Below are 23,712 nucleotides of genomic sequence, written 5' to 3' on the forward strand. Positions count from 1 at the left end.
CCGCCTAGCGGGGTGGGATGGGGAGGGTGGGAGGGAGACGCAAGAGGGAGGAGGTACGGGGATGTATGTATACGTATAGCTGATTCACTTTGCTATAAAGCAGCAACTGACACACCATTGTAAAGCAATTATACTCCAATAAAGATGTTAAAAAAAAAAAGTACAAGCTCATTCACTCAAAGCCTTTGGTATAATGTCTTCCCTCCCAGTCTCATATCCTTTCCACCTTTAGGTCTCAGGTTCACAGTCACTTCCTCTTGCACTTCCTTTGCTGTTTTCCATATTCTACCAAGATAAGAAGCCCTCCTGTGTTACATTTGCATTGGGTATTTACTACCAGAACTCTGACCCTGTTCTATAATTGTTAGCTTAATGTCTCTCCACCATTTCCTTCTAGACAATAAAACTTATCCTTAAGGGCAGATACTATCCAAAATAACTCTGAAAAAGTAAAAGTATCTGTCTATAGATAAATAGGTTCTGACTAATGGCTCAAATAATATTTTAGTCTATTACAGTTTACTAAGTATTCCTACAGAAAAGACAAATGGACAGTGTAAAGCTACTTTCTGAAATTAATAAAATCTTAAGTTCAAAGAGTTTTTAAAAACTTGAGTAACTGTCAATATCATTATCCTAACAAGGTGTCTTTCAGCTGCTTTAGTACTAAGTGGAGTGACAGAGAACCTGTGGTTTAGCAAAATCATCACTTCAGTGGTTACAAATATTAAGGTCCTCACAATAAGATTTTAAAACAATTTTTTGAAGAAAAAGAAACATTTACTTAAAAAAAAAAGTATAAAATGGCAAGGAAAAGTGATGATTACTTTAGAAAATCCTTTTTGTACCTGTCTTTTACTATGACCTTTGCTTGCTCATCAATTTCCATCTCCTCTACATCTTCATTCACAGTTTTAATTATACCATTTTCCTTGTTTTCCTCATTTAAGAGCTCATACCGTCCACTTTCTAATGCTGATCTCCAGATGTTTCGGTCTGTAACCTGTAACAAAAACCAAATTTACTAACCCTGAAAAATGACATATACTGTTCCTAAGAAGTATGAGGTTCAATGTACATATGAAAAAGTCATGAATATTCTAGAACAGATTGTGAATCAAAAAGGGGTCTAAAAATAAGGTTACTAAGTGGCCAAAATGGAATTCATATCATTCATAGATGGAAGCTTTAATACCTTACTCTCTATATAGTGAAATCATAAACAACTCTAAGGTTGGTCACCTGACAGTAGCAAAAAAGTGACAGATGATAGCAAAGGAATGAACAGAACACACATACCAAGCATGAATTACTTACAGATTTTAAAAAGGTAACAAAGAAACCAATAAACAAACCAGACTCAGCAGAGGAGGCAGGAGCTAGTCAAGGAAGAAGAAAATATCCTTACACATTTCAACATCTCGGATGAAAATGCCATAAAACAGATACTTTTTAAACACCAAAAGTTAATATTAAAAAAGGTCAATTATGTTCATTAAATTCTGTTTAAGAAAGCAGATAGTCATACAGCATATTTAAGAAAGATTTCTATCTATATATAAACAATTTGATACAGGGGAATAAAGTTAGATTTCATAAAAAAATATATCACTTCCTGGTATTTATTCAGAACACACATGCCTTGACTATATCAAATAAATTAACAAATATGGCCAATATTCTGGTAATTAGGCAAATTTAAAATGGGAACAGGGACAAACCTTGATTGCTCCTAATGTTCCTTGGTAAATTCTGTCTTCAATATCCAAAAGAAAATCTCTCAACCTCAACTCAAGCTGCCTTTCTGCAGACATCTGAGATGGATCATATGCATTGGAGGATCTTCCCCGACTATATGTAGGTTTGCTATCAGTTTGAGGTTTGTCTGAAATAGTTATCAAATATCTTTATTATTATTTTCTCATTAAAAAATACAATTACCCATCTGACTGTATGATTGTGAGACAATAGATATAAAAACACTCAGTAAATCCTCAATTGCGGGGGGAAAAAAAAAGGAGAAAATGTTTGCACACCATTTATCTGGTAAGTGATTTGTATCTAGAATATGTAAAGAACTCTTACAACTCAATAGAAAGACAAATAATACAATTAAAAAATGAGCAAAGGATCTGAACATGCTTTTCTCTCTTTCTTTTTTTTTGGCTGAGTCGCGAGGCTTGTGGGATCTTAGTTTGCCAACCAGGGGCCCACAACAGTGAAAGCTCTGAGTCCTAACCACTGGACCGCCAGGGAATTCCCCTGAACACACTTCGTATCAGACCATATCTTCCTTAAAGAAGATATACAAATGGCCAATAAGACCATGCGAAGATGCTCAAGATCATTAGTCATTTGGGAAATACACATCAAAACCACAATGAGATACCACTTCACACCTCTAGAATGGCTAGAATCAAAAAGTCAGGTAATAACAAGTGTTGACAGGGACATGGAGAAATTTTAACCCTCAATATAAAATGGTGAGCCACTTTAGGAAACAGTCTGGAAGTTCCTCAAATGATTAAACAGAATTACCATATGATCTAGTAATTTCACTCTTAGGTATATACCCAAGAGAAATGAAAACATGTGTCAGCAAAAATTTGTACACAAATGTTTATAGCAGCATTATCCGTAATAGCCAAGAGGTGGAAACAACAGAAATGTCCATCAACTAACATGGATAAGTAAAATATAGTATACAATGAACATTAATTGGCCATAAAAGGGAATGAAGTACAACTTAAATGAACCTTGAAAACATTATGCTAAGTGAAAGAAGTCAATCACAAAAGACCATATACTATATGATACCAGTCATATAAAATATTCAAACAAGGAAATTTACAGTAACAGAAAATAGATTTGTGGTTGCTTAGGTCTACAGGGGTGGCAGCTAAAGGGTATGGGATTTCTTTCTGAGATGATCAAAATGTTCTAAAATTGACTGTGTGATGGTTGCACATATCTAAGAATATACAAAAAAACCACTGAATTGTACACTTTAAATGGGTGAATTGTACAGTGTTATGAATTAAAATCTCAGCTTTAAAGCTGTTAAAGAATTGCGATCAACAGTTTTTAATCCTGAAGGGAATTAAAGTAGTCATGGTAATAATATGACCCTAAATTTAAGAGTTCTCTACCTAGAAAATTTCATTTACACCTATAAATGCCTTACTGCTTTCTCTTATCTGTCATCAATAGACCAGCCATCAAATAAGAAATATTGCTACCTGATCTGTCCTTGCAGCCCATCTCCAAAGGCGTGATCACTCATGGAAACTGTCCCTGGACCCTCAGCCAAAACCTTTAGTGAGTGAACTCACTCATTATTAGATCTCAAAAACCGATGGTAACCTTAGTGCCTCAGGTATTCAATCTACTGATCAAGGAATGAGATCAGGAAGAGTACATAACTTCTCACATTGTCAGCTGTGTTTCTCATAATCCAAATGGAAGCCAGTGGAATCTAGAAAACCTTATTTCTCTAACTGGCAAACTTTCCCTAACTTAGGAACTGAGAGCATAGTCCAAAGGAAAGAGAAGTTGTTTTAAACACAGCTCTAATAGTTTGAAAAATGTTTAATCCTGAGCCAGAGATTATTGGGAAAGAAAAATAAAGGAAATAGGTTCCATTGAAAATTTACCTGAAAAATGAAACTTCTCTTCAGAAAAACGGGCTAGCTGTGCACATATTCTGCGTTTCTCTTGCAACAAAGTTTCTTTTAAGGCACTTTCTCTATGTCCTCTAGAATTAAGAGCTTCAATAAGCTGGTCCAGCTGTTCACAAGAACTGTAAAAGCACCACCGATTTGGCTTATGCACTGGTTTTGGCAGCTGCGCAGAATCATCACACGGACCTTGGTCAATGCTGGAGGTAGATTCAGACATCAAAGAATCTCCAGTTTTAGTGGATACCTGAGGATCTTGAGGCTGTACATTATCCTGAAATGATGAAGATCTAGGCAACAGCATGTCTTCAGTGAGACCAGAATAATCCTCTTCAATAAACAATCCAGGAATAGAAGGGAAAATCCAATACCGCCTATACATACGGTCGCGGCCCAAGGGAAAGATATTGGTACATGCTATGGCACTCTGGATTTTTTCTAAGAGCTCTTTCTCTTTTCGTTGGTGTTCCTGTTTTAAAGCTTCTTCCTCATCAGCAGTAAGAGGCTCTCTTGTTACACAGTTGACCTCTTCTTGCCTTGTACATTCTTTAAATCCATTTTGTCCCCTTTTCCCTATAATCGAAACAACCTTTGATCACCATCATCATACTTTGAATTTTCATTACAAAAATATGATACAAGCTACCCCAAGTTACTATACGTTTTGGACTAAACTGTATGCGCCACCCCCCATACCCCCAATTCATAGGTTGAAGTTCTAAACCCCAGTGTGACTGAATTTGGAGACAGGGCCTTTAACGAGGTGATTAAGGTTAAATGAGATCATAAGGGCAGGGCCCTAATCCGACAGGACTGGTGTCTTTAAGGAAGAGAGACCAGAGCTCCCTCTCCACTTGTGGGCACAGAGGAAAGGTCATGTGAGGACACAGTGAGAAGGTGCTATCACCAGCTGAGAGAGGCCTCACCAGAAATCAACCCTGCTTGATCAACCCACCTTGATCTTGTACTTCCAGCCTCCAGAACTGTGATGAAATAAATTTGTTGTTTAAGCCACCCAGTCTGTAATATTTTGTTATGGCAGCATAAATAGACTAATATACTATGTTAATAAGAAACTGACACACTTAAATATAAAGGGACACACAAAAATCTTCCATCTCCATACTGGAGAGTATGGGCACAGTCTGTTAGTTATTTTGCACCATACATTCAGTCCTTTGTCTAAGGCAGGAGTCAGCAAACTACTTTTGTAAAGGGCTAGTTAGTAAATATTTTAAGCTGTGTGGGTCATATGGTTTTTGTCACAGCTACTCAACTCTGCCACTGTAGCATGAAAGCAGCCATAGACAATACGTAAATGAATGAGCATGGCTATATTCAATAAAAATTTATTTATGGTCACTGAGTCTGAATTTCATGTAATTTTCACTTCACAAAATATCATTCTTCATAAAATTTTTTCAACTATTTAAAACTGTAAAAACTCTTTTTAGCTCATGGGTAATATTAAAACAGGGGGCAGGGCAGATTTGGTCAATGGGCTATAGTTTACTAACCTTTGCTTTAAGGTAACAGAACCCTTAATTATTAGGCACCTAGCAATCCAAAAGAAGGACAACATTTCCCAGACCCTCTTTCCCTAGTAAACATGGCTACATTAGAAACTACTGGTCAAAGAGGTGGGAGCAGAAGCATTATATGTAACCTCTGGGTTATGCCTCTTTTTCTTCTTTCCCTCTTCCAACTAGATAGAATGGAGACAAGGTGATAAATCATTTTGGAACATGAGGATGGCAGCAAAACCCTAAGGATGACAGTACCAACAAGACAGAAGGAGCCTGGATTCCTCGTGACCTGCCTGGACTTTTATGCTGTGTTGAAGAATTAGACCTCTCTCTTGTTTCAGTCACTGTCATATTGCTTAAATGGTTGGGGAGTGTTTCTTCTTTCTATTTCTTTTGCCTGAAAGAGTTTGTGTAAGATTGGAATTATCTGCTTCTTTAAAATTTGGCAGATTCACCATAAAGTTGCCTAGGACTGATGTTTTCCTTATAGGAAGGCTTTTAATATGAATTCAAAATCTTTAATGGTTTAGGACGATTCACATTTTAAATTTTTTCTTTAATCCATTTTTATAATTTGCACTTTTCTAGGGTTTTGCTCCTTTTTGGCCTCTATTTTCAAATTTACTGCTATAAAATTGTTATGTTATCCGCTTATCTATATTTTTATTTATTTATTTTTTTGCGGTATGCGGGCCTCTCACTGTTGTGGCCTCTCCCATTGCGGAGCACAGGCTCCGGTCGTGCAGGCTCAGCGGCCATGGCTCATGGGCCCAGCCGCTCCGCGGCATGTGGGATCTTCCTGGACCGGGGCACGAACCCGTGTCCCCTGCATCGGCAGGCGGACTCTCAACCACTGCGCCACCAGGGAAGCCCCCCCACTTATCTTTAAATTTCTGCTCCATCTGTAGTTATGTTGCTTCCATTTTTAGTCCTAATTTTTTGTTGTGACCGCCCCCCCCCCAAATCAATTTCAACAAAGGTTTATCCAGTTTGTGTCTTTTTCAAAGAACAAACTTTTGGCTCTACTGCAGTTTTATCTCCTATTAATTTCTACTCATATCTACTGTTTCCTTATATTTGGGGAGATTATTCCAGTTTCTACCTCTAACTTCTTAAATGAATGCCTAGCTCAACTTGCCTTTCTTCTTTCTTAATTTGTATTAAAGCTATATAAATTTTCCTTTAAGTGGAGGGACTGTATCCAACAAGTGTTAATATGCAGTACTAATTGGTTTTAAATATTTTCTAATTTCCATTAGGGTTTCTCCTTTGACCCATTACTTGGAAGTTTGTTTTAAACTCTAATAATATGAGGTTTATTTGCTTTGGATTTCTAAATCAATTGCATTGTAATCAGACAGTACAGCCTCCATGATACAAGAGATTTTCTGTCTACTTATAATAACCATTTAGAAAATAAAGCAAAAAAAAAAAAAGATACCATCCAAATTAGAGGCACAGAATAAACTTAAGGATCTCCTTTAACAGTTATCAAATGAAGACGGTTAGAGATCCTCAGAAGTAATTTGTACCAAGCTTTCAAAAAAATGTATTTCCTTTGATCCAGCAATTTATGAAATTATTTTAAGGCAGCAGAGATATCCATTCCCATCAATATGACACCAATTACAAGCATTACTGATCTCTTGTACCTCTAGCAACTAACAGGCATTCAGTGCATGTCGAATGAGTATGTTATAGAATAAAAATTTCTATTTGGTCAATATAAAGTAGTAAATATGAAAACTCAACAAACACACCTTGGAATCTCAAATGGAAGCAATCTAATATATATTTCAGAATAGTGAATTAATAAAATGCCTTATCAATTAAAAACAAGCAAGAATGCCCTTAAGAAATTCTGTATTACCCCTTCTGCTTCTTTTATGTGATCCTGGGTCATCTTCATCCTCAGTAACTGTGTCTTGATCTTGTTCCTTTTGCTCTGTTTCTTTGCCCTCAATGCTAGTATCAAAATCTTCCCTTTCTTCTTCCCTTAAGGATGAAAGCAAAAATTATATTCATTAATGAATATATAATTCCATTCATGAAATATTTATTGCCTGCGTATGAAGTACCAGGCATTATGCTTAGGAAGTAGTGAACGAGATAACACAGAGTTTACAGTCTTGCAGAGAAAACAGATAATTATATAAATCATTGTAAAATTAAAATATGTAATAACTACTAAAAAAGGAGAAGTTCAAAATGCTATGAAAGCATTTCCAGGAGAACCAAATCTAGTCTCAGGGACCAAGAGAGGCTTGCTTAAAGAAGTGACATTTAAACTGCGAGACTATGGAGACTGGGGATGGGTAAGGCGGCAGGTAAGAAGAAATCTTCATTTTTAGCAGAGGGGATAACATGCTAAGGCACTGAGCTCAAGGGAAAAGGAAGGAGCTTATAATTTTGAGAAGGTGTAAACAAAAAAGAAGTAATTGAAGATATGAATGAGAAAAAGCAGGGCTAGGTCATACTGGGCCTTGTAAGGCATCATTCAAAAAGCAATGGGAAAAAAAAAGTAATGGGAAAAAAGTGGACGAATTTAGAAAAGGGAAATGACATGATTAGAAGGCACTTTTGCTGCTATGTGGAAAATCATCTGAGAGAGAAAGTAGATGAGGGGAGACCAGTAAAGAGGTCACTGTAATAGTCCAGGTAACTGGCTGGGAGGTGATGGTGGCTCAGAGTATAAAGGAGATAAATAGACAAAGATTGGAGGAGAGACGCAGACAAACTTCAGATATAATAAGTAGGAAGAATGAACACAATATGTTTAATCCACTATATTGTCCAAATCAAAACTAAAGTTGTATGAAACCTGAGTTAATTCTACCATTTATGTTCTACATTCAAAGACAGTTTTGTAAACTCAAATGTATTCAGGAACCAGAGAGATAATGTAAACGAGTGAGGCTAGATGAGTACAAAAAATATGAAGTGGTGGGATCTGTAACATGCCTATTTTCACTTTTTAATAATTTAAGATATCACAAGGAAAAAAAATTTGTAACTATGTGAGGTGATGAATTTTAATGAAACTATGGTAATCATTTCACAATATATGCATTTGTCAAATCATTGTTTTGTACATCTTAAATGAATACAATACTTTATGTCAATTACATCTCAATATAATTGGAAAAAGTTTACAAAATGTAAAAAAAATTGAGATATAATTCACATACCATAAAAATCACCATTTTAAAGTGTACAATTCAGTGGTTTTTAGTAATATTAACAAGGTTATACAATCATTGCCTCTATCTAATTCCAGAACATTTTCACCATCCCCAAAGAAAAACCACATAGCCATTTTCAGTTCCTCTTCCCCCAATGCCCCTGGTAACCACTCATCTACTTTCTGCTATGGATTTGCCTATTCTGGACTTTTCCTATAAATGCAATCATACAACACATGGCCTTTTGTGACTAGCTTCTTTCACTTAGCATAAGGTGTTCATCCATGTTGTAGCATGTATCAGAATTCCATTCCTTTTATTGCTGAATAACATTCTGCTATATGGATATACCACAGAAGGAATATATCATTTTGTTTATCTATTCATCAACTGATAGACATTTGGGTTGTTACCATTTTTTGGCTATTAAGAATAATGCTGCTATGAACTTTCGTGTATACATTTTTAAGTGAATGTATGTTCTTAATTCTCTTGGATATACACCTAGGAGTGGAACTGCTGGTCACATGGTAACATATGGTTTAAACAGTTTGATGAACTGCCAAACTTGGTCCAAAGCAGCCACACCATTTTACACATCCCTGTGAGCAATGTATGAGAGTTCTAATTCTTTCATATTCTCACCAACATATGTTACTGTCCCTCAGTTGAATTACAGCCATCCTAGTAAGCGTGAAGTAGTATCTCATTGTGGTTTTGATATACGTTTCCCTAATGACTAATGATGTTGAGCATCTTTTTATGAGCTTCATGTTTATCTTCTTTGGAGAAATGTCCATTAAAATCCTTTGCCCATTTTTTAAATTGAGCTGTCTTTTTACTGTCGAGTTGTATGAGTTCCTTATATATTCTGGACGTCAGATACATGATTTGCAAAATTTTTCTCCCATTTTCTGGGCTGCTATTTTTACTTTCTTGATAGTGTTCTTTGAAGCACAAAAGTTTTCAAATTTGGTGAATCTATCTATTTTTTCTTTGGTTGCTTGTACTTTAGGTGTCATATCTATTAACTTTCTTAAGGTATCCAAATAAAATTCCTTAAAGTATTACTGATGGCCATATAAAATACAACTGATGCAAGTTTGTGACCTACGATCTTAAGATGTAATAGGTATTTTTACATGAAAGTATAATCAAAAGTCAATACACTAAATTTGGAATACTGAGATTTTTAGAACTTCCTTGGCAGATTTTATTTAAAAATTATTATTTCTGCTAAATTTGAATATGATTTGCCATCTACAGTATGGGAAAAATTCCAACTTGTCTTCACAGCCAATCTTCATCCCTAATATGCTGAAATTAAATGAAATACTTAGGCAGTCACTAAATTATTTAAGATGCTGACATCCTCTCCCTACACCTACCAAAAGCTCCAATCTCATCTCTATTCCTCAAAAGGCTTGAAGGAGCTCTGTAAACACAGTGTACAACTGTGATGATGATGGTGGAGAGGAGAGATCCTACTAGTAATGCTAGAAACTGGTTAACAATAGCCTATTGAAAGTTTTCTGGGAAATTATAATTTATAACATTAATTCTATGAGAAAATGAGTTCTAGATTCCCTGGAAGTGCTTTTTTTTTCTTTTTAAACATAACACATGTATATCTGAGGACTGTCTGTATGTAAATTTCATAGGCTTGCTGACACTATTATATGTTTTCTAAAAATTTTGAAAGCATTTTAGAGTTTAAGGTGCTGATTTTTATTCTTTATGTGATCCAGATAAGCAGTGTAATTCAAACCATACCCAATAGATGTATCTGCAACTGAGTTTCTTTGCTCATCTTCCTTTAGTTTTTCTTGTTTCTCCTTCATTTTTTGTTCTTGCTCCTTAAGTTTTTCTTCTTTCCTTTTACGAATTCTGAAAGTTAAAATAAAATATTATAGTCTATCTGGTACTTTTAACTTTTAGTATCTTGCCTTTAATCATAAAATTATAGAAAACGCTCCAAATGTTATCACAAAACCATAAAGTAGTTAATCTATTCATAACCTCTCAGTGTGAGCCAGTGCCACACCGCAGCCCAACATGGTTTCAGATGCAAAGAAATAAACAACTTTCATTAGCACAACTGACTATAATTATTTCTTACCTAGCAGCTGCTTCTTCCCTCTCTTTTCGATGTTGTTCTGCTTTCAACTCCCGAAACTCCTGCTTTGCCTGTCGTAATATGTCAACATAATCTTCAATGAAATCCCTAGTAGAAACTAGGGTCAGTAGTTTCCCACAGAGAGCATGAAGTATCTTCATTTTTTCTCCTGTCAAAAATTGGTATATAACTTCTGGATTATCAATGACAAGAAAAATTTTAATTTGTGGCTCAATGTGAAAATGTTTAATAAAGACCAGGGAAAAGTTTCTTAGGATCAAACATGCCAGTGGCATGTATGGAAAAAAAGCAACTTTGAATCCAATTAACAGTTATGTGATAGACAAGGCATTTCAAATACTAATGACTACCTTATATACTAATTAAACAGACATGAAAAATTTTCTAATTGCAAAGAATTAATTTTCAAGTTTTAATTTTCAGGCTCACGTATGAAGTTCAAATCAAAACTAAGTTATAACCACATGAATTAAAAAAAAAAAGGCAATACGCAAATTGCTACTCTGAAAAGACTGCACAAAACACTACTATAAATTATAAAAATTATATGAATGTTAGATCAACTATATCTCAATAAAAAAATTTTTTTAACTATACGAATCTTAGGAATTAGGTATTCTTATTATATGTTTTCTTAATTAAGCATATTAAATTCAATTCTATATATTAGTACATTATAATTTTTTATTTAGAAAAGGAAGGGAAAAATAACTTCATCTTATTTTTACATATTGTGCCTCATATGTAAAACTGAGGCACAAACACTCAAGTGAATATTAGAATTTTGCAGCTACAGCTTAAATTTCTGATATACTATAAGTAAAAGTGAAAGCTAGCTACTTCTCACTTATCCTTCTAAACTTAGTAGATGTAGTAAACTAATCACAATTTGGTTTTTTTTCTGGCCTCACCACGCAGCACGTGGGATCCTAGTCCCCAACCAGGGATTGAACCCACGCCCCCGACAGTGGAAGTGCAGAGCCCTAACCACTGGACTGCCAGGGAAGTCCCCATAAATTTTTAAAGTAATAGAAAATCCAAATAGAAAAGGCAACAGTAGTTAATTTACATCACTGTATTCCAACAATTTTTTTTAAAGACTGCTTTCTCTCTTTTTTTAAAAAAATTAATTTATCTATTTATTTTTGGCTGTGTTGGGTCTTTGTTGCTGTGCGCGGGCTTTCTCTAGTTGCGGCGAGCGGAAGCTACTCTTCATTGCGGTGCGTGGGCTTCTCATTGGGGTGGCTTCTCTTGTTGTGGAGCACGGGCTCTAAGTGTGCAGGCTTCAGTAGTTGTGACAGCAGTTGTGGCACACGGGCTTAGTTGCTCCGCAGCATGTGGGATCTTCCCGGATCAGGGCTCAAACCTGTGTCCCCTGCATTAGCAGGTGGATTCTTAACCACTGCGTCACCAGGGAAATCCCTCTCCTTCTCTTTTAAAACTGAATATCACCTAAAATTTTCTCATCAGCTACCAAGTTTTCTGGCCGTAAGAGGATAAGAGGGGAGGAAGCAGGCAGGTTATACAAATTCTAACTTGCAAAGTTTACCTGGTGTCAAATCATACACCGAAGTGCTTGACAGTTTCTTCACTAGACTGGGGTTGCTCAAACGAAGCTCCATACAGGCATCATCTGTAGCATCAAATCCTCCTCGTTTCTGATACCTGTACTTCGCATTTGCTGATGTTACATCAGCACCTGAAGCTAAGATGTGTAGTCTGAGGATTTCAGAAAGTGTGCAGCTATCAAGATCCAAGCTTTTCAAACTGCAGCCTATAGTTGTTAAAAATGATATAGTCATTTAGAATATAAACAATAAGTCCTCAGCAATGTAAAATATACCTTTATAAATATAAAAAAGCAAACAAAAAATAAAACCTACACATACCCTGGTGCAACTGCGGCCATGCAGCTGCCAAAGATGCAACTGCAGACAGTGCAGATTTTGTGGGGTCTGCATCTTCATCCAAAGCCTCCGTTAAATCTTTAAGGAAATAAATACTTTATTCTAGTGCAAATCAAAGCTTGAATGTTTGGGAATAATGCCCTTTTAAAATGATGAAAGAAACAGCAAACAGCTTAACATTCAGGAACCTCAAAAGAACCAACGCTAGGTACAACAAGCATCCTTTACATTCTGCCTAGTATCCAACTAAAACTATAAATCCTAAGACATGCACTACACACTAATTTTTCCCTTACTTAACAGAGAGAAGACAATTTCTAAGTTACCAACAAGGTGCCCATACACATTCCAAAAAAAAAGGTAAAATACACTTTAGAATGAAAAACAAATCTCCTTGCTCAACATAACTTTAGAAAAGTCTACTTTGAAAATCAGAATCTATTTGAAGATACCCAAATCTTTTATAAATATTTTAAGATTGAATCATAACAAAGTATAAGTTGTAATCATCACAAAAACAGCACAGAAAAAGAGCTAAAAGAACTTAAAGACAGTACTGCTGTCACTTAACCAGAGATTTATCCTCTTCATTTAAATTGCTTGTTTTTATTTTGAAAAATCACCGATCCATGAAACAATAGGAAGATATCCCTGTATTTTCTAAGTAAATTCCTTTAGCTTTGAAAACAGTGCTTAGCCTACAAATAGGACTAAAGAGCAAATCTACTGGCACAAATGTGTTTAAACCATTAGAATATATAATTATTCCTTACATACATAATAAAATTAAAATGTCACCTATGAAAAAACTTTAAGCTGATAAAAAGCCCTTCTGTTATACCCAAGTACAGCAGACACAGCTTCAGACTAAGAGTCAGATAATGTATATTCTAGTCTTAACTCTGCCAATCCCTAGTTCCTAGTTATGTAGGCTTTAGACCAGTCACTTATTTGGCTTCATTTTTCTTACAGGGGTAAGTCTAGATCAGCAGTTTGCAAATTCTTCAAGTATTTCTTGGAAGTACAATATAAAAGAGATAAAAGATGCCCTTGTTAAAGTAGGGAATAAAGATGACAATCCTGCCCATTCATTTTTCCAACTCTGTTGCAGTAGCACAGAGGAATCCCTGTACAATTTGTAGAGCTCCATGGATTAGAGTTGGAAAATCACTGGGCTAACCTGGTTCTGTGGTTCCTTAACTTTCTACTATATGATTCCCTCCCCAAAGTTCACAAGCTAAAAAAATGAACCTTAGAGAACAGAAGTGCTGTCCTTTACTAAAGGAAAAAGGCAGCTCTGGGATTATGTTTGATTACAGTCATTGACAATTTCATGGCATTTAAAGCATAAACACTACCACACAGGAGAAGTTATCTGACTAAATGCTATATATATGTGCATAAGTTATTCCTACCAGGCCATGAATCTAGTCAAAATGACAGACATTATATTCTTCCTCACTAGGGAAATACCAGACCTAAAACTTTTTCAATTTTCATTTTACATATAAAGCCAAACAAATTTAAAATTAATACAGACAGTCTAAAATTAACAACAGTCCTAGTTACAGAGCTGTATAAGTGTACTGGTTCTCTTCCTTTGCAGCAATTCAACCTATTTTATCTATAGTAAGTTATAATTTTCCTAGGACAGAGGCCTTAGGAAATGGACAACCAACAAAATGACAGCTTACTTTTAGTTGTGTTTAACATGTTAAAATATGTATTCTTTAACTCAGTTATCTACCAAATTGCACTCTCAAGAAACTGTAAATATCATTCTAGGATTTGCCGAGACAGTCACTCAGGTACATCATACCAAAAGAATATAGCTGAACTGTATATGGCTTGACTATGTGAAACAGATATATTTATCACCATCATAATCTAGAATTAGGTACACACAATTTCAACACTAAACAATAACATCTCAGCAAATACACAAAACTATTCTATATAAGGAGAATGCTCTTTTTCCTGTACTTTGAAAGGCATTTAAGTTCATGATGTAAGACTAACAAGAGGAATTGATATTTTTAATAGAAGAGTTAAAAAATTGCTGGTCAAAATTTCCAAGATTTGATATAAAAACAGGGAGACCAAAGACCAAAGAAATTAGGTGTTCTTGAAGACAGATAATTACTTCTTTGCCATATAATAAGGTAATATAACAGTCATTATGAGGCTCTAGGCCAGAGTGCCTGAGTTTTTATCCTGTCACTTACTTTCTTATTAGCCAAATGTCTTTGGGCAAGTTAATTAAACTCCTTAAGACTAAGTTTCTTTATATGTAAAAGGCAGAAAATAATTACATCTTCCTCACAAGGGTGGTATGAGGATTAAATGAAACAATGCATATATATACAGTGTCTTACTAGCTTTGTGGTCACTTACTATCTTTGTGATCTTCAGTAAATAACCACACCGAACCTCAGTTTTTTCATCACTAAGATAAATACATGCTTTTACCTTCTGCCCAATTTCCCGATTTCTAAAAATAGCAAGAAACACCTTACATAATAAGGCCAGCTAAAGAGGAAGTAAAAGAATATTCAATCCCATTTGATTATTCAGTTGCTTTCAGGAAGACTATGGAAGAGCTTTTTTGTTACTGAGATGGGAGAACATATGAAAAATACCCGGGGGGAACAGCCTAGGGCCCTTAATGAAACTGAAATAACCATTTAAAATGTGGCCAATAATAATATGCAAGTGGGAGGTGAAATTCCTGGAGTATTTTTTTCTCCCTCCCTAACATTTAAATAGTTTCAAAAGGAGCATTAAAACCTTTATTTAATGGTCAATACTTATTCAGAGGTAGACTTTATAGACAGTTCTGCATAGGAATAGAGCTATAAAAATTGCAGATCAAACAAATCATGAATAGAAAATATAATGGCAATACAAACGTCAACAGTTACATATGTGTTTCCTTTACATTAGCTGATTTTCCAATACAATTTCCTTTTGACTCCACTGTTTGTCATCAGGATTTCCAAAACTACAAAATTCACCTGCTTCAAATCCTGAATTAAAAAAAGCTTTATGTCTTGTATTAAGGTCTGAATTTGGTCAATAACACTGTGATGTTATTGGTCATTAAGAAAACCTAAAGGCTAAAAGAATGAATATACGTTACATTGTCTCTCATAGATAATCCATCTTTAGTGCTCATACTTGTCATTAGAAAATCTTTAGATGTTTTATAAATGGATTTACCCTTCTGTCTTCCCTTTAGTAGAGTTTCATTTAATTGACTAAATCATCTGAGATGACAATGAGGACCACATTGCTAAAATGGCCTTGATAAGGGACCTATGGTGATTAGCACTCAAGCTAGAGAATATATTTTGCTTGAACTCAGCCTGTAAAATCAAAAGGCAGCTGACGTTGGCTACATACTCATAATTATCCTATTGCTTCATCGACCAGGCATAAAGGAAATTAGCTCAAATTATCTATGGGCAACCATGCTATCTGAATGGAGGAATGTCCCATTTTTTTTCTACCAAGATTCTGCTATCAAGATGTCTCTAAATAGTTATCTCTTATTGTAAATTTTTATGGAATACACTAAAGTATTGTTTAATAGTCCCATCTCATATGTGGCAAAATTCACAGAGAGCATTATTCAGGAAGTCAAATCAACCTTTTAATATAAATGCTTAACAATTCCCCTGATTGAGGTAAATCCTAAATAAAACAGTGAACATACTCTACTCTGTATTAAAAATAAAAAAGAGTTTCCCCAAGAATTATTCTTACATTAATATGTACCACACGCTGACTCCAGATACTTAACTGTATAGAATTTAAAGAGCAAAATTTCTAGTTCAAACCAATTAGTGAAATTTAAAAACTAAATTTTATTTAACTCTGGTCTAAAAATTGTCAGATAGGAAATGAAATCAGTGGTAATATTTTCAATTTGAAGTATTAATAACAACAATTGAAGTAATTCCTTAGGTGGGGAAAAAAAATTAGTGCTATTTAGTAGAATTTCTTGGAATTACAGATACTAGTCAATGAAATCTGTAATGCTCCTAAATAGCAGGAGAAATCTAAAGGAGTAAAAAGCAAGATAGATTGGTGGGGTGGGGGCTGCAGCATTTTTAAGGCCATCAGAAACAGGATACATTAAAACAAAGGTGTTCTAAGACAACTGATGATGTGTTGCTAGTATATGACTCAAAAATCAAGTAATTTTATAACTGTAAAAGCCAAGTAAGTTAAAAATTAACTAATCAAAAATTAGTTTCACTACAAAGCTACTATCAGCAAGCAATAACACTGGATTCTGACCTTTGGTGTCAGCATCAGTTATTTGCTCTTTGGCTACTTCCTCTTCTTCTTCAGCTATCGCCTGGAAGATGGCAGTCAGGAAGAAAAAAAGCAATTCACATAGTGGGCCTTCACTGTCATTTCCTACAAGAGCTTCCTCTAACACTTCTGCGAATAAAATGTTTAAAATGAATTTAAAGTTCTGGTCATGTACTGAAAAAACAACTCCATTGGAATAATAAACATTTTAATCAACAATAGCCTGTGTAACTATTTTCTTAACTGCCCATTTATCAAAGTAGAGCCAAGTATTATTCAAGCCAAAATCAAAAATAATTTATAATGATTACAATAAAATACAATAAAATCATAAGCCAAAATCACTGCATTCAAAGAAAGCCAAATTAGTCTCAGTAGATCGATACAGTATTTCATCTAATTTAAATTTGAGATGCAAATTAAGGCATATATTAAAAATTGTAATTTTACTCTAACTTGAATAACAATGCCAAAGATTTGTTATTGTTGTCCCACTGTTCTGAAGAGCTATGTGGGACATTACTATTTACCAAATAGTGCACATAAGAGGTAATCATCAGCATTAGGTGTAATCCTAAAATTGTGTTCAAGTCATAAATGTTTCTCATCTAATTCATCTAACCTAAACTTCTTACCTAAACCAGCGTTGTTTAGACCTTCTTGATCTGTAAGGCACAATGATTCATGCTTCACCTAGCTCATAAAGAAAAACTGAGGGAATGTGAAAGCCCTCCTGAAGAATTTACTCTGATTAAAGTAAGAGTGGCATTATAATTCTGTCTTTGAGAATCTTTATTTGGATCTTAAGAAAATTATTTTGCTATTGGTCAGCTAAAAATCTAAAATGGGATCCAAAGCCCTTCTCATACTAATTTAGCTCTTATAAATGATGTAAATAAAAAGTAATAGTATGTAAGTGCAGAGGCAAAATAGAATCATAAATTAAAGTTAGGCAATAACTTGTCTCCAAATACGGCTGTCAATTTCTCCCCTCCCTGCACTTACATACCATGCCACCCTCAAGAAGTAGAGTCTATTCCTTTGCCTCCTTGAATCCCAGTAGGCCTTACTAATGGAATATGGCAGAAGTAAGGCTTGCTAGTTCCAGGCCTGGCCTTTAAGAAAACTGGCAGTTTCTGCTTCCAGACTCTTGGAGCACTCAGCTGCCACATAAGAAGTGCAGGCTACTCTGATGGAGTGGGACGCCATGTGGAAGAGCACTGAGGCATCAGGCATGTGTGTGAGGAAGCCATCTTGAACATCTAGCCAGATGAGCCTTCAGATGACTTCAGTCCCAGCCACTGTCTGACTGTAATCACAGAAGGACCCCAAGAAAGGACTGGAGAGCTGGGTCCAATGACTCCACAGAACTTTGAGAGAGAATAACTTGTTCCTTTAAGCCACTAATTTTAGCGTGAACTACAACACAGCAATAGCACTTGCCTAGGGTAACTCCCTCAGGAAACTCATCTTGAAGATCAAAAAGCTCCCCAAATGCATTAAGGAACTCCAAAACCATCAGAGCATCACCAAAGATTTCAGGAGGTAGTCTAGTTTTCACTGGAGTTGGTTCTGGAAGTTCCTGCAAGATTAAACAATTTATATAACTATTTGAACCAAGTACAGGAAATTGTAAAAGATAGGTATGATATACTCTTTACCTAAAAGAATAATTTCATGTAAAGAATTATTTCATGTGGTTCTCAACACTGGATGTTTATCATAATCCCCTTTGGAACTTTAAAAATTATAGATGCTGTGGCTTTATTCCAACTTTACAAAATCACAGTCTCTAGGGACTTTTTCCTTCATCAAACTAAGAACATATCTTTAGGCTGAACTATACTTCTGACTACCTTTCCTAGTTAAGAAGGACTCCTAACCTCGATTCTGAGGTCAAGGCATTAGCCATGTCAATATGATCTTCAATGCAGTATTTTCCTTAGGATATGAAACAGAATTAATCCATCATCTATTGACTTAGAAATGGTTCCTTATAAACCGAGATGAACGAGTTTGGTTTGGATACTTTGGTTATTTCTGGAGATGAGCAGAACCTTTGTCTAGCAATCAAACTAAATGTACGCCTGGCCCCGGTGGTTACTGGACTACCAAGGATAGCACAGACGACCTACTATTTCCACAGAATAAGAATCATTATCAAATCTTGTTATAAAATACTAACAATGTTACTTTGGAACTCTAAATATAAGCATTTGCTTAACTGGCTATTTCCTCTGTTACACAGGTGTGTGAAACATCACAGAACATGCTCATACCTTAAGATCATCACATTCCATATCTTCTCTAGGTTTACTCCACTGTTTTAAGTATTCCATATACTTTTTCTTTTCTTCACGCAATTTCTCTCTTTCCTAAAACAAAAGGTTAATAAAAATTCTTATAAGAAATTTATAAGGCAGCATCAGCATCACCTCAGAACTAGTAAGAAATACAATTACATGAGCCCTACCTAGACCTATTGAACCATGAACTCTGGGTTTGGGACCCAGCAACTGATGTTTTAATAAGCACTTCTGGTGATTCTAATGCACATTAAAGTGTTAAAACCACTGATGAAAACAATGCCTGCCTGACAGAACTGCTACAAAGACGAAAAATGTTCAACACATAGCAGCTCCTGGATAAATATTAATTCAATCCAACCCTGTCTATAGCAGCTCTCCCTCTACTTTAAATCAATTAGATCTTAACTAAAGAGATAAGAAGTTATTAGAGTACCTAAAATAAAACCTCCCCTTATATTTGTAATACATTTGTTTTCAAGATTCATTTAAACCTGACTAACTGCCTAGAGACACACAGAGGAGACAGTATACAATTGGTGAACTTTTCGCTCACTCGGTCTTTTGAAACCCTTACTTCTTGTTTCTGGTATTTGAAACTGCAAGATAAATACTGACCCTAAAAAGTCTCTAATAAAGCAAAATGTAAACAAAATATTTTATTATAATTATTTCCAATAAATATATGTTAATGTATGTAATAATATATATGTTTAATATACGTTAATATTCTTTCTTTGAAATTTAGTAACACTGAAAATGAACAGATATACACTTATCAAATTTAACATGAAACAACTAGATAGTTACAGAACTTATTAACTGTGCTTCGAGCGGTCTGCTGAAATAAGCTCCCCTTCCCCGCAAATAATTCTTGCAGGATGTAATGAGATGGGTATCTTCATTCGCTGTTGCTAAGTGAATATACATAAGTACCTCTGGCAAACAAATACTTATGTCCACCATGTATAGAAAGTTTTAAAAATGTTCTTACCCTTGACCTATTATTTCAGTTCTACAAATTTATCCAGAGACACAATCCAAAAAGAGGAAAGACTTTTGTTCATAAATTTGAACAAAGTATCATTATTTATGAGCAAAAATTTTTAAACGTTTACCTATATCTATTTGATTAACGATTATATGCAGTCACTAAAAATTCCACCTCACTTATTTAGTTTATTTAATACCATGATGGAATGTTTATAATGTTAAACAAAAAATATATATACAAAATTATAAATACTGGATCTTATTCTTCAAGGCCCAGAATAAAGACTAGAAATAAATTAATCAAAGTATTAATGCTATCTCTAAATGTTACCATTTACATTACAAGTGGTTTTTTTTTCTTGTTTTCTACATTTTTCTGGAGTAAACATGTATCAGACACTCCCTACTCCCACCCAAGGGGCTATAATAATTCAAGAAACACATGCAATTTAAATGAGCACAATGTGTAACACCTAGGCTACTTGTGAATATCCCAGAAAACCAATGACAACGACTGACTTTAGAAGAAACTAGCTATAGAATTCTCTAAGGAATATCTACCGCTGAAGATTATAATCAAAGATTTGCTGAAATACCTATTATCACAGATACCTTATTCTTTACGGAGAATAGGAACACTGCACTAATTCTTATTAATCATGCATTTTACTGTACTTTTCTAACGATGTATTTTACTTTTGAAAGTTTTACATATATTGTCTTCCCTAAATATGGAAGTCTAAATAATGAAGAAAATCAACTTTAGAATTGTACTTTAGAAGAGGCTTTGAGGTATAAAGGCATACATATATGTTGAACCTTAAATCATTCATTAAATCTTCCAAAGCAAAAGGGAGATAAACCAGTACTGTTTATCAGTGCTCTATGCACAACTATAAATGTAAATGAAAGTGATAAAAGCATTTGAAAAATTAACCATGAATTTAAATATATAAAATACTATTAACTATCTGTGGAGGGCGTAACTAATATACTTGAGTATACCTTTTCTCTTTCTATTTTAAGCCTCTCTTTTTCTTCTTTCTTCTTCAGTCTCTCTTCTTCAACAATTTTCTTCAATTCTTCCTTCTTTTTCTCTTTATCTTCCTTTTCTTTTTTCTTTGCCTCTAGGGCATCTGCTTTTTCTCTTTTTAGTTTAGCCTTTTCAAAAGCTGTGGAGAAGGTCAAACTTAGAAAGGTACACAGACAGAAAATAACACATTTTTTTAATGTAACAAAAGAATCCCTGAAATATCTTAAGGTTAAATGAGGTCAAAAGAGACTCCCAGGGGTTGTAAATTCCTGGAGGGAGTCAGCAAGTGATTAAAATGGGAAGAGCAAGTTGGCTGTGTTTAAGACAAACTACTGCGGTGGGACAAACACATATACCTGCCTTTGAAAGCCCTGCTATTCAAAGTGTGGTCCTAAGACCAGCAGCAAGGGATCACCTTGTTGCAAATGCAGAATCTGTTCTCCCACCCAGGTCTACTAATTTAGAATCTTCATTTTAGTAAGATTTGTAAGTGATTCCTGTGTACAGTCACATTTGGGAAGCAGTGTTTTATAAGGCTGTAGGAATCAAACAAAAATGGCCCAAAACAGTTTGAAAGCCCTAGAAACTGCCAACTTGTGCTTAATCTAGCATTAGGTCAGTTCAACAGGGTATATGTTATGCCCTGAAATACTGTTTTAAGAGATAAACAGAGGTCCCATTTAGTAAAGAAATTAATTATAATCTGAGGGAAAAACTATGCTTAAGAAAAACAAAAACAGAAATATGCCATTTTAGAAACACCCCCTGCCTGGGCACAGAGAAATATTCTTTCCTGTAACTAACAGTTTTTGGAGAGAAAAAAGGTGTTAAGAAGGCAGACAACAAATGAAGGTGAAGGAATTGGAGAACTAACATTTATTAAGCCTGTTTTGTTTGCCAAGATCTTTGGTATATCCTTTACATTAAAACTCACCCAGTGACTTCATTTCTTGTTTCAAAAGTTTGTCTCTTTCTTTAGTAGCTCTGTTCCTATAACCTGCAACAGTCTGTTTATTAGCAATGCTGTCCTCCTAAAAAAAAAAACAAACCAAAAACAAAAACCCAGAAAACTAAAGTTGTAGAACCACTAAAGTTGTACACTTATGGTCTGTTTTGTTCTTACAGTAAAAATAAAAAACAAAAAATTCAATTATACTTTATACTAAGGTTTTATTTAAAGTATAACTGAACACTTATTAACTCTAATCATAGTAACATATAGAATATGAGTTAATCCTATAGTTCTACAAATTACTACAAAAACCTCCCAGGAAAAACAACGAGTAATATATAAGAGGAGCCTTAAAAATATGCATTAGAAAAACAAACAAACAAAAATCTTCCAGGGTACTTTATAAACTAGATGGCGTAGACGTCAAATAAGAAAGAGACAGAGAAAAGACATGTCAGAGACATTTTTGTAGCCAATATTAAACATGTCAAAAGTTTATTTTTACTTTATTTCTTGGGAAATTAAGGTCTCTAGCCTGCTTAATTGTGGTATCATTATCTCGTATCTTCTAAATGATCTTTACATTTCAATTCCATAATTTATTCCCTGTATTTCATTCTGCTTTACATTTTAGTGATTGCTTATAGGCTTGCTTCCACTTCAGTATAAAATCCCTGTGGCATGAGAATCATGTCTAATTCACCCTTGAAACTTCTACAAGCCGCATTGCTAAGCAGTTATTAACATACAGTACACACCTTTTCTGTGTGTGAAGGAATGTGTTCCTTCTTACAGGCTATAGAGGGGAAGGGAGCCAAATCCCACTCTTAATTGTGGTTAGTTTTATTAAGAACTACAATGTTGTTTTTATCTATTCTCTACTTACCTGACTAACAGATACTCGTTTGGGAGGTCTCCCTCTTCTTCTGTTAGCCAGACTGAAGATAAATGTGGGTGGATCATCAGGGAAAAAATAAGAAAAATCTTGTTCTGCTATTTTATACGTTGAAAGAGATGATGCCTTCATTAAAAAAAAGACACAGGGTACAATAATAACACATTAGTAAACCATATATAGATAAGCTCTAACATATCATATGATTACTGTTAAAGACCAGGTCAAAACTATTAGAATTTTATGTGTATTATGCAGTAATATATATTTTATTTCTTGATCCTTTAAAAAACTATATAATTAATCAGATTTACCATAAATAAAACAACAATTCAAAGGATTGCTTCACCATAAAGTACTCAAGAATGCTTCAAGTTTCCTGAATTCTAAAACTATCTCAAAATTACATTTATACAATAATCTTTTTTGTTTGCTTTTGACTAATTTTGTATGAGATTTCCTATGTAAATAAAAAATCCATATATTTAATATTAAAAAATCCACTGTATTAAACCAATATATTTTTAGCCATTTATAACTGCTGAATAGATTTTCCCCCCAGTTTGGAGTGATAACTTAGATACTTTATGTATCAAATTTTAAAGTTGGTCTGGATAAAAGCAGAAATATTGATCAATTCCTATAAAGTTTCAACTCAAAATTTATGTTTGGAGAAGTCAACCTCATCTTTACCATGAGTGGTGTGGTTCTAGGATAATTTGCTAAAATCAAGAGTTTCTCTCCTTCTACTTCGTATTTGGAACTTGTTCACCTTTCATCCATG

At 34.6% G+C, this 23,712-nt stretch overlaps 1 protein-coding gene across 2 annotated transcripts in view; it reads right to left on the reverse strand.

Annotated features, from left to right (window-relative positions):
* The window catches only part of BAZ1A (bromodomain adjacent to zinc finger domain 1A), a 94,011-nt gene that overhangs the window by 21,646 nt on the left and 48,653 nt on the right, over nt 1-23,712 (reverse strand). For both annotated transcript variants that reach the window (XM_004269959.4, XM_033428358.2), the window contains 14 exons: nt 22,920-23,054; nt 22,016-22,112; nt 21,054-21,220; nt 19,029-19,124; nt 18,193-18,331; nt 16,732-16,878; nt 12,412-12,507; nt 12,072-12,296; nt 10,505-10,670; nt 10,159-10,272; nt 7,074-7,198; nt 3,654-4,250; nt 1,722-1,885; nt 849-1,003 (listed from right to left, as the gene is read on the reverse strand). In XM_004269959.4, the coding sequence (XP_004270007.2) occupies nt 849-1,003; nt 1,722-1,885; nt 3,654-4,250; nt 7,074-7,198; nt 10,159-10,272; nt 10,505-10,670; nt 12,072-12,296; nt 12,412-12,507; nt 16,732-16,878; nt 18,193-18,331; nt 19,029-19,124; nt 21,054-21,220; nt 22,016-22,112; nt 22,920-23,054 (2,423 nt within the window). The remainder of the gene's footprint in view (nt 1-848; nt 1,004-1,721; nt 1,886-3,653; nt 4,251-7,073; nt 7,199-10,158; nt 10,273-10,504; nt 10,671-12,071; nt 12,297-12,411; nt 12,508-16,731; nt 16,879-18,192; nt 18,332-19,028; nt 19,125-21,053; nt 21,221-22,015; nt 22,113-22,919; nt 23,055-23,712) is intronic.

This window comes from Orcinus orca, chromosome 2 (genome assembly GCF_937001465.1).
Source record: "Orcinus orca chromosome 2, mOrcOrc1.1, whole genome shotgun sequence".
In the NCBI taxonomy this organism is placed as follows: Eukaryota; Metazoa; Chordata; class Mammalia; order Artiodactyla; family Delphinidae; genus Orcinus; species Orcinus orca.